This window comes from Littorina saxatilis, linkage group LG3 (genome assembly GCF_037325665.1).
Source record: "Littorina saxatilis isolate snail1 linkage group LG3, US_GU_Lsax_2.0, whole genome shotgun sequence".
Lineage (NCBI taxonomy): Eukaryota > Metazoa > Mollusca > Gastropoda > Littorinimorpha > Littorinidae > Littorina > Littorina saxatilis.
In genome coordinates this window covers 70,275,366-70,286,588 of record NC_090247.1, presented here as the reverse complement: position 1 = coordinate 70,286,588, position 11,223 = coordinate 70,275,366, and the positions used below count along the sequence as shown (strand labels likewise).

At 42.0% G+C, this 11,223-nt stretch overlaps 2 protein-coding genes across 2 annotated transcripts; both read right to left on the bottom strand.

Moving 5' to 3' along the window:
- Positions 1 to 27: 27 nt before the first annotated feature.
- LOC138961304 (putative leucine-rich repeat-containing protein DDB_G0290503) lies at positions 28 to 1,542 on the bottom strand. Its single transcript, XM_070332904.1, has 3 exons — positions 1,537 to 1,542; positions 98 to 1,391; positions 28 to 32 (listed from the first exon to the last, which is right to left on the bottom strand). The coding sequence occupies exons 1-3, from the start codon at positions 1,540 to 1,542 to the stop codon at positions 28 to 30; spliced, it is 1,305 nt and encodes a 434-aa protein (XP_070189005.1).
- Positions 1,543 to 6,066: 4,524 nt separating this feature from the next.
- Positions 6,067 to 11,187, bottom strand: LOC138961303 (myosin-6-like). The gene is made up of 6 exons (XM_070332903.1): positions 11,172 to 11,187; positions 10,458 to 10,603; positions 7,982 to 8,111; positions 7,017 to 7,135; positions 6,518 to 6,677; positions 6,067 to 6,077 (listed from the first exon to the last, which is right to left on the bottom strand). Exons 1-6 carry the CDS (start codon positions 11,185 to 11,187, stop codon positions 6,067 to 6,069), a joined length of 582 nt encoding a protein of 193 aa, XP_070189004.1.
- Positions 11,188 to 11,223: the final 36 nt, after the last annotated feature.

Genomic DNA, 11,223 nt, shown 5'->3' with positions numbered 1-11,223 from the left:
TGTGACTTTTCCTGCAACAGAAGTTCGTTACGCTCAGAAAACGTCCTCACCTTCTCAGAAAACTGCTCCTTCTCCTCCTCCGCTCTTTTCAACGAACTCTCCAGGCTCGAACACGCCTCCGAACGGGTTTCCAGTTCAGCAGTCAACACCTGCAGTTGTCCCCCCGTTTCCAGAAGCTGCTGCGCTTTTTCATCCAAGGCTGTTTCTAGCTGCGAAAGTCTCTGCTGCTGCTCTTCAACAGAAGCTTGTAGTCGGAGAAGCTCCTCATTCTGGCTGTGGATGGTGGTATCTTTGGCGAGAAGGGCTTCCTGTGTGCTGGAGCTGCTATCACTCATGGAGAGTTTTAAGGCATCGAGGGACACTGTTTTTTCTTCAAGTTCCTTCTGTTTCAGTTCTATCTGCTGCTGAAGTTCTGTCTGAGTTGACACCAACTCCAAAATCTGTCTCTTGGAGTCTTCTAACTCTGACTGCAATGAATCTGCCACTGCTGATTTTTCTGAGAGGTTTGTCATGAGTTCCTCTGATTTCACTTGCAGTTCCTGAACTAACGAGTCTTTTGTCTGCAGCTGTGAATGCAGCTCATCTATTTCTGTTTGCAGCCTTTTGGAAGAATGTTCAGTTTCTTCCGAAGATAAAAGAACAGAGTTCAATTTATCAGTGAGCTGCATCAAGGCGTTTTCCTTGTCCGAAAGTTCCCTTTCTTTTAGAGACTGCAAATTGTTCAAATCCTCCTGAAGTTTGGCACACTTTTCACACTCAGCCTTCAACTCTCCTTTCACAGAACTCAACTGACTTTCATTTTCCTGAAGCTTTTCCTTCAGAGAAGAAATCTCCTGTTGCCTGTCTTGAAGCTCGTAATTCAGACGAGCAACCTCCTCCTCAAAACTTCCCGAAAGAGTCTGCTGATGTGAAAGCTCTGACTCAAGCTCCGAGAGCTGATCGAGAAGAGACTGTGTCTTGGATTCGAACTCCTGGCCCTTCTCACTCTGTCCTTCCCGCAGAACCTCCGCCTCCCTGGCCATAGTCTTCACCTGCAGCTCCAGGTCTCCCACCAGGGTCGCCTTGCGCGAAACGTCCTCTTCCAGCTGCCGTTTCTCCTGCTGAAAGCTGCTGATCTGGTCCTGCAGCTCCTTGGTGCTTCCTTCAGCAGCAGCCGTCTGCCGAGACAGCTGCTCCTGCAGTGCAGCAATCTTATGATCCATGTCCTGCTGAAGGTCAGTGACCTTCTGGGCCATCTCCTCCTCCAGCTGACGGATCTTGTCTTCTCTGCTGCTCAGCTCCTCCTTGAGTCGGGCAGACTCCTCTCTCGCCTGTGTCAGCAGTTCCACCTTCTCTGTCATCTCTAGCTTCAGGTCTGCTTCTTTCTCTGCCTGCTCCACAGTGGCAGCCTCCTGCAAAAAAACAAATAAGACTTCTGTAAAAACATTATCTGAGCAGATTTTGTGTCCAGAGTATATTTTAGAAGTTGGCCTATCACATAGCACCACATAGCCAAATAGGTTAAATGGAGGTTAAAAACCAACGTCAAGAACCAACCGTCATGAACAGTCAAACTGATCCCTTGAAGTCTTGGGAACAGCTAGACAAAAGCTCTAAAACGTGTCCATAAATATTCAGACCATTTGTTTGTTTGTTTGTTTGTTTGCTTAACGCCCAGCCGACCACGAAGGGCCATATCAGGGCGGTACTCAGACCATGAGTGTTATCTGTGCGCATAACTGTTCTGAGACTAACCTTCTATAGTTGCACGATCATCAGCTTATTCTACTTAATATCAATCAATCAATCAATGAGTCTTATATCGCGCATATTCCGTGGGTACAGTTCTAGGCGCTCTGCAGTGATGCCGTGTGAGATGAAATTTTATACGGCCAGTAGATTGCAGCCATTTCGGCGCATATTTACCTTTCACGGCCTATTATTGCAAGTCACACGGGTATAGGTAGACAATTATTAACTGTGCCTAAGCAATTTTGCCAGGAAAGACCCTTTTGTCAATCGTGGGATCTTTAACGTGCACACCCAATGTAGTGTACACGGGGGGAGGTTCGGACACCGAAGAGAGTCTGCACACAAAGTTGACTCTGTGAAATAAATTTCCGCCGAACCTGGGATCGAACTCACGCTGACAGCGGCCAACTGAATACAAATCCAGCGCGCTACCAACTGAGCTATATCCCCGCCCCCAATTCAGCCTGTCATCCTCCGTTTCATTACATTTAGTCAAGTTTTGACTAAATGTTTTAACATAGAGGGGGAATCGAAACGAGGGTCGTGGTGTATGTGTGTGTGTGCGTGCGTGCGTGCGTGTGTGTAGAGCGATTCAGACCAAACTACTGGACCGATCTTTATGAAATTTTCCATGAGAGTTCCTGGGATTGATATCCCCGAACGTTTTTTCGTTTTTTTGATAAATGTCTTTGATGACGTCATATCCGGCTTTTCGTGAAAGTTGAGGCGGCACTGTCACGCTTTCATTTTTCAACCAAATTGGTTGAAATTTTCGTCAAGTAGTCTTCGACAAAGCCCGGACTTCAGTATTGCATTTCAGCTTGGTGGCTTAAAAATTAATTAATGACTTTGGTCATTAAAAATTGGAAAATTGTAAAAAAAAAATTTTTTTTATAAAACGATTCAAATTTACGATCATCTTATTCTCCATCATTTTCTGATTCCAAAAACATATAAATATGTTATATTTAGATTAAAAACAAGCTCTGAAAATTAAAAATATAAAAATTATTATCAAAATTAAATTGTCGAAATCAATTTAAAAACACTTTCATCTTATTCCTTGTCGGTTCCTGATTCCAAAAACATATAGATATGATATGTTTGGATTAAAAACACGCTCAGGAAGTTAAGGGGAGGCACTGGTGTTAAAAGTGATTTTTTTTGTTTCATAACTCTTGGGTCAACAATTGTTTTAGAATTTAAGTACTCAGTCTATCTCCTGAGAAAATGGAAAAAAAATAAAAATTGGACCATCGGTTGCCATGGTAGCAATCCAAGATGGCCACCAAACTGCCCCTTTTTAAAACCCTAAGGCTTTTTTAAAACTGCATGAAATTTAGTTTTGATGCTTGTTATTTATACTTCAGCACAATGCCGAGAAACTGATTGAGGCTTTTTTTGATATCTCAAGTCATTTAAAAAATATCAATGATGAAAGTGAGTGATGTTGAATTTCATGAAAAAACGCCCCCCAAAAGGGTATAACTTCTCAAGAATTTTTTTTTTCAACAAATCCCTCAATCAGTTTCTGCAAAATAACACACTCAAGATGTACGCAAAGTTTCAACAGCGCAAGTTTATTAGAAAAAAAGCCTTAGGCTTTTGAAGTGACAAAAAAGTAGTTTTGAGAAAATGCACAAAACATGAAGAAAATGATTTTTTTTCACACAAACGTTTACGAAACATGTAACAAAACAACACTGACAAAACAACAAGTCTTGCTGAGTTCCACAAGAAAAACGGAAACTAAATTCAACAAAATGTAAAACAAGAAGAGCAAACGCTCGATCGAGTCACTTTCGCAGTTCTGAATATTATATGAGGCATCAGATGGACAGGAAGAAATTGCTATTCACAACACAATGAGTCACGTTCACATAAAATTTGAGCCCGGTCACTTTTATAGTTTCCGAGAAAAGCCCAACGTTAAGTTGTGTGTTGCCGAACAGAAAAGGCTAGTTATCTCCCTTGTTTTTCTGATAACGTTCGTAAAAGGCTACAGATGTAAATACTTTGATGTAAAGAATAATCCTACAAAGTTTCAATCACATCCGATGAACTTTGTCAAAGATATAAAATGTCTAATTTTTCCTTTGACGCTGACCTGTGACCTTGAAAAAGGTCAAAGGTCAACGAAACCATCGTTAAAGTGTAGAGGTCATTGGAGGTCACGACTAAACAAAATATGAGCCCGATCGCTTTGATAGTTTCCGAGAAAAGTCCAACGTTAAGGTGGTGTCTACGGACGGCCGGCCGGCCGGACAGACTAACACTGACCGATTACATAGAGTCACTTTTTCTCAAGTGACTCAAAAAAAACCAGCCAGTGTTCTGCAAGCACCAAGGAACCTGTTCCAAGGTCACAATGATCAACTCTCATCCGTTATGTGCACGCTGCATAAATTATGCCCATCCATAATTCCCAAATTGTTACCAGTGAAGCCTCTTATCTTGGACCTCTTTTGGACTTGCTTTGATTTATCAGGGAAATTTATAACAGTGTCCTTTATTTTTTATACTACGATATTAGGGTTGACTTCTGTGAATTGCCATGCAGTGCCATGGGTACTTTGGAAGCTCCTCTCCAGCTTCCACCTCACCATCTGTAGAGAACATAAATTCAAAATTAATAATATGATTACAAACTCAATACGGCTATTCACATTTTCCCAACAATGACACCCCCCCCCCCCCCCCCTACACACACATTTGAAAAACAGGTATTGTAATATGTGATAACACGTTATTTCGGCGCATGCTTATGTCAGTGCTAATAGTCAAGCAGTGAACAAAAAGATGTTGAAAAATCATGTGAACGGTGCTAAGGCAGTGCTGGTCTGGTCTACAGCTATTGCACATACTTCATGCGAGCGGCCCTCGCTTCGCATCTCTGTATGTATGTCTCTGACTGCATGCAGAAACCATATGGTCTGCATGGGAAGTATGACCACAAGCAATGTTCACTCACTGGTCCATGTGAATGCATGTTTGTTTGTGCCACAAGAAAACTTTGATCACAGGAGGAAGCTATAAGTAATATGCTCAAGAAAATAAATGAGGAAAGAACAGATGTTTTGCCCCAACCCTGACAAACCTTGTGACAACCAAGCTTCACAGTAGCGGCACATTACTGACTTTGCATCCTATTCAGTTTCTTTGCATCAGGGTGTTGTTAGTAAGATTCTCTTCTTCAGCAGTCACACACATGAACACACAGAGCCAGAGCCGCAAACATAACCAAACACATGTATAAACTTCTACATTTCTGTCCAAAAAAAGAAGAAAAAATGCATACCTACTACAAGCTTTATCAGCTGCTTGGAATCTTTACTGCTCTGCTTGGGCTAGTATTCAGCTGCAGCAGATTTCCCAGGAGATGCATGGTGTTGCACCATGGCTGAACAAAGTCATTTTTGTATTGATTGTTCTTTTTTTAAGCAGTTTATTTGCTTTTTTCCCGAAAAAAGATATAGGGTCTGTCTTTTCGTTGCCATAAATGGCGAACTCCGTGTTGTCTTTACTGCCGTACACATTCCGCTCCGCAGCTCTAAAATAAGTCGTGGTTCAAAACACACATGGAAACGTGCTTCAAACGTACACCACCGATGGTGATTTCTTGCTCCAACCCAGCTGTTGCAAGGGAAGCAGCATAGTTTCCAGCCAATTTTCATTCTGGACGAAGTTGAATGCACAAACTTGATCTTCCGATTCGTTCGTAGCAATAGCAGACGACACTATCGACTCGCACTTTCTTTTTAAACTTCTGTCACGCCAGCCTCTGCAACTGATCTGATTTTACCCAATAATCATCCTTTGCGTGTCTAGCACTGAAATCGGGGTAAAACGTGTGATAAACTGAAGATTCCACAAAGATATCCAAGGAAAATCGCAGCTGTAGATGTTTCACATCGCCTTTGGCAAGATCTGGCGGAAATTGAAGAATATTGCATTCTGGGAAGGCCGAATCGAACCGAACGAGACCGAGCATAAACGAAGTTTAATATCCGCGATTCGATTGGTCAGTAGCGAAAATTGTTCATACGGAATTTCCCGGAATCTTCATCGGTTCTCTTCGGCTCTTTGGAATGTCTTCTTGTTGCTGTTACTAACGGCGCGAAACCAGTAAACGGAAATTCCCGTTGTCCGTGGTATGAACTGATCCTAGCAAAGAAAAGACAACTCATTCCAGTCATGCAAACGTGACTACCGTTCACGATTTGTTTGACTCACAGTCACCACTCAAACATACGCATTTTTTTGCTGTTTTGTGTGTTTTCAATACACAATTGCATACACATACATTGTTCATTTAGCCGTTTTGACCGTTTATGATTAATTCTGATCTAAAATCAGTACATCAGAGTAACCAGAAGAGGTTCAAAATCCAGAATCAGAAAGAAAACGGAAATGACCAGGGAACAAAAAAATCACTTTTTTCACTGTGGTGTCTGCCCTTAAAATGAAGAGAGGTACAGAAAAGCGTGCTATCCTTCTCAGCGCAACTACTAAACCGCTCTTCTTGTCAATTTCACTGCCTTTGCCATGAGCGGTGGACTGACGATGCTACGAGTATACGGTCTTGCTGAAAAATTGCATTGCGTTCCGTTTCATTCTGTGAGTTTGACAGCTACTTGACTAAATGTTGAATTTTCGCCTTACGCGACTTGTTTTTTTTTCATTTTTTTTCATTTTCATTACTTTATTCTGTCTGTATCTTGAAAACATCCTCAGCAAACAAGTGAAGGAGGCATTTAATGTAAATGTAATATTTTTCTTGTCCTACTGACTACTCTGAAGGTTCCGGCATCACAGCAGAGAATGTTTTGTGTACCCACCTGTTGTTTCTTGGCCTGATCCAGTGAGGCCTGAAGAGAGTTGATCTGTTCCTTGCTTTCTTTTGTCAGTGTGCGTTCTGCCTGTAGCTCTTCCTCCAGCTCCTTTATCTGCAATAGTCACACAATGCTGTACTCACTGGCCAACATAATGAAAGATAACTGGAATTAAAGCGCCTGGAGCCAATTGATGGGACTCGCGCTATAGAAAAGTTATTTATTATTATTATTATTATTATTATTATTTAATTCACGAGCAAGCACAGACGTATAGAAAACATACCGTTTCTAAATTAGATATGCCAAGGGTCCATCACACACCCAAAAGATTTCCTTTTTTCGCACATTCAATTGGTTAAAAAAATATCACTCACACACATGCACACCCCCCACACACACACCCACTCAGACATGAAATAAGTATAGCAACAATTGTAAGTCTGTACGTACTGTAGTCCTGATCTCCTCATTCTCTTTTTCAAAAGCAATGTTTGGTTGTTTCTCATATTCCACTCTTTCCTTCCATCTCTCCACGTCTTTCAGTAGGTCAGCTTTCTCCTTCTCCAATGCTGCAAAACAAGAAAAGAAGTAGTTAAATCTAGGAGAGGTAAAAGAATTACATCAAGGAGTGGTAAAATAATTACATCTAAGATCTAGCAAAAGAAATTTAAAAAATACTGCAATGAAAAAAGATTCAGTTTACCTGCTCTAACAAGCCAGTTAGCTTATCGTTAGGAAAGATAACATTAACAATGACCCTTAGACAGCAACAGCAAAAAAGGTGAAACAGACACCTGCACACACACTCTCTCCAGACCTGTGCACACTCAAAACGCTCATCAGTAGTAAACAAACCAAATTTCAGTAGTTTTTAACATGTTTCAGTAGTAAGCTGTAACGACAGTTCAAGACATAATTCTGCTCACAAAGCACACAAACTGAAACACTGTTGTGCCGTTTTCTTCTTCTTTGGTGACAGAGCTGGTGTCTCCTCTTCACTATCTGAATCTCGCACTCTTTTTTTCTTTTCCATGTTTCACTTCAATCACAAGTTACCACGCAGACGCTGGACGAACTAAGTCTAAGAACAAAGACTCAATGCTGAGAACACACGCGCTTCCGGTAAATAGGAAAACGTCTTTTCAGCGCAACGGCCAACTAATTGGTCAAAACATCTTAAAACAGAAAAAAAGTACACATTTTTGTTTTGAGTAAAACATCGGAATTTTAATTAAAAATCCGTAGCACCGTATTCTGCATATAAAAATCGGAGAAATTACGGAGAAAACGTAGATGTGCACAGGTCTGTCTCTCCCATCACTGTGGCATACTGCATCATGTCTATTAAAGTACGAAAAAGAGAAGGATACACAAAGACAAAATAGATTATTTTCCAAGCTACAACAAAGCAATACCTTCTCTCTGTTCCTCCTGCTCAGCGATCCTGACTTCCAGAGACATTTTCTCTCCCTCCAGTTCACGCTTGACCGACTCCTGTGATGCAAGCTCACTCTTCAGGCTCTCCATCTGCTGTGTGAGATTTTCCTGAAAAGTGAAAGAGACAGTAATATTACCTTTCAAAAAAACAATAAAGAGCACTTTTTCACCACACACCCAAAAACTCGTATCCACATAAAAGATACTTCAGTTGTATTTCCAGAGAGATCCTGCTAGGTACATTGCAAACCACTATCACTGACAAAACGAGAATAAAAGCTCCCTCCAAAGCAGAGCGCTAAGTCACAGCAACCTGTCAATACATACAGACACACAGTGAGATCTGCATTTCTCACTGTAGAAAATGTTTAAATGTATTCAAAGCGAGCACAACTGCATGACTAGCTGACAGTTTTCCTTCGTTGTATTTTTTTAATTTTAACCAGTAAAATACCATAAATGTCTGGTTAATGTTGGCCCTAGCTCCAACGGGCGAAGTGGCGCAGTGGTAAGACGTCGGCCTCCTAATCGGGAGGTCGTGAGTTCGAATCCCGGTCGCTGCCGCCTGGTGGGTTAACCCCTTCACTGCCCACCCCGTATGTAATACGTGGTCATTTTTGGTTTGTCGTACGCCCATAACCGTATCTCGTACGTGGGATTTGTGTCAACAACATTTCAGGACATTTCTGAAAACTAAATGGGAGGTAACCACTGTCCAAGTACTTGTAGGGGTTCTAAACACAGTTCTTTCCCATAGACCGTTCGGATAAGCTACTACCACGTGTTGACAACTGTGCCTAGACATAGAACCTATCTATAGTATTCACAATGGCGGCCGAAAGTCGGACCTGTTTTCAAGCGATACAGTGTTCTGGAAGCTCTACAAGAAGTGATTTATGGATTACCACACAGAAGAATACTTTTATGGGCTGTAATGTGAGTACCTGATGTTTGACACCAGTTTTAGCAGTGTTTTGTGTGGTTTTATGTGCTGCAATGTGTGTGTGTAAGTCCGGAAACTAATTTTTTGACAAAAATGGTCATTATATCAATTTTTGGCTCACGTAAGTGTAGCCTATGCGATGCTAACTTTTGTCTGTCTGTGCGTGCGTGTGTGTGTGTGTGTGATAGAAACTTTAACATTTCCGAGTCTATGGATAAAGCTCGCATAAGAAGATTACGTCTCGGTCAAAAGTGTTTGACGTGTGTGATAGAAACTTTAACATTTGAAGACGTCACATTATGACTTAAGAGGGTTAGACGTCACGCGAAGGAATTACTGAAAGTCTCGGTCATTGTTATTGTGAGTGGGCTGAGACTAGTTGGCAGATCTAGACTAAGTGTCTCGCTTTCTTGCACAGTTTCACCTATGCTTACTGTGTGTGTGTGTGTGTGTGTGTGTATGTGTGACGGAGTCTTCTTCTTCATCTGCGTTCGTGGGCTGAAACTCCCACGTACACTCGTGTTTTTGCACGAGTGGAATTTTACGTGTATGACCGTTTTTACCCCGCCATTAAGGCAGCCATACGCCGCTTTCGGAGGAAGCATGCTGGGTATTTTCGTGTTTCTATAACCCACCGAACTCTGACATGGATTACAGGATCTTTTCCGTGCGCACTTGGTCTTGTGCTTGCGTGTACACACGAAGGGGGATAAGCCACTAGCAGGTCTGCACATAAGTTGACCTGGGAGATCGGAAAAATCTCCACACTTAACCCACCAGGCGGCCGCGATTCGAACCCTCGACCTTCCGATTAAGAGGCCGACGTCTTACCACCCCGCCACAGCGCCCGTCGTGTGACGGAGTGATTGAGTTTGTGTTACTGTTTGTCGATTTCTTTACGGAAGCCTTAAGGCTTCGCCTCTTGTTACTATAACAATCACAAACAAAGTCCACTGATCATGTCATCCTATAATAGCCAAGGGTATAAGCAAAACACATGCCAAAGATCTAAGAGATATCTCAATAAATGATCCAGCAGTGAACAGATTAGTGAACCTATCGAAGAAAGCGAAATTTTGCCCTGGCGCACAGCAATACCAAAATGCTGTTATACTGTGGCAGTGAAGAGGTTAAGAGTGGAGATTTTTCCGATCTCCCAGGTCAACTTATGTGCAGACCTGCTAGTGACTTAACCCCCCTTCGTGTGTACACGCAAGCACAAGACCAAGTGCGCACGGAAAAGATCCTCTAATCATGTCGGAGTTCGGTGGGTTATGGAAACACGGAAATACCCAGCATGCCTACCCAATGAAAGCGGAGTGAAGCTGACTATGCTCTCAGAGTATAGTGTGGGGAACCCAAATGGGCAAACGAGCTCACACGTCACCAGAATTTCTGGAACACTGAAGAAGAGAAGAAGAGCCCTAGTTCCAAATAAATGCTCAAGCCAGATCCACAAAACTGTTACCCTTCTAACATAATCACAACGCTCCATGACATTATCTACTCACAGCTTGTACTTCCAGGTCTGCAACGATCTGACTGTATTTGTTACATTCATCTGTGACGGCTGCCATGTCTGCTTTCACCTGGTCACGCTCCTGCTCCGTCTGTATTTGACAGTCCTCCAGTTCCTTGATGCGACTCTCCAGCTCACCTGGCATCAAAACAATTATTTCTTAATAGACAATAACAGGATTCCTTTTGTGAGGCGCTTAGAACTGTTTTAAGATTTGCGCCATATAAATATCCTCATTATTATTATCATTCCATCTGAAGAGCTGAGCCTGTGTTAGAAACGATTTACTCTAGCAAGACATGGAAGTGAAACAGTTGAACACACCAGGTATGACAATCTGATAACAAAAAAGTAACTTTTGCGTCTCATGCAGTCTGAGTACAGTTAACGAAGAAGAAGTTTGATAACAACAACAACAGCATCTACCGTAGACAATAACAGGAGTCCATGTAAAATGCTGAGCCTGTGTTAGAAACGATTTACTCCAGCAAGACATGGAAGTGAAACAGGTGAACACACCAGGTATGACAATCTGATAACAAAAAGAAAGTAACTTTTGCGTCTCATGCAAACTGAGTGCGGTTGACGAAGAAGAAGTTTTATAACAACAACAACAGCAACAACTGGGCATTAAAGATGCATCCGGTTCAAACAATGATCCATTAATCTCTGAGTGCCATGAAGTTCACAGGGTTTGCATACTCACACCGGTTCTTCCACATTAACACACACTGATAGTGATACAGACAGCCACTGTC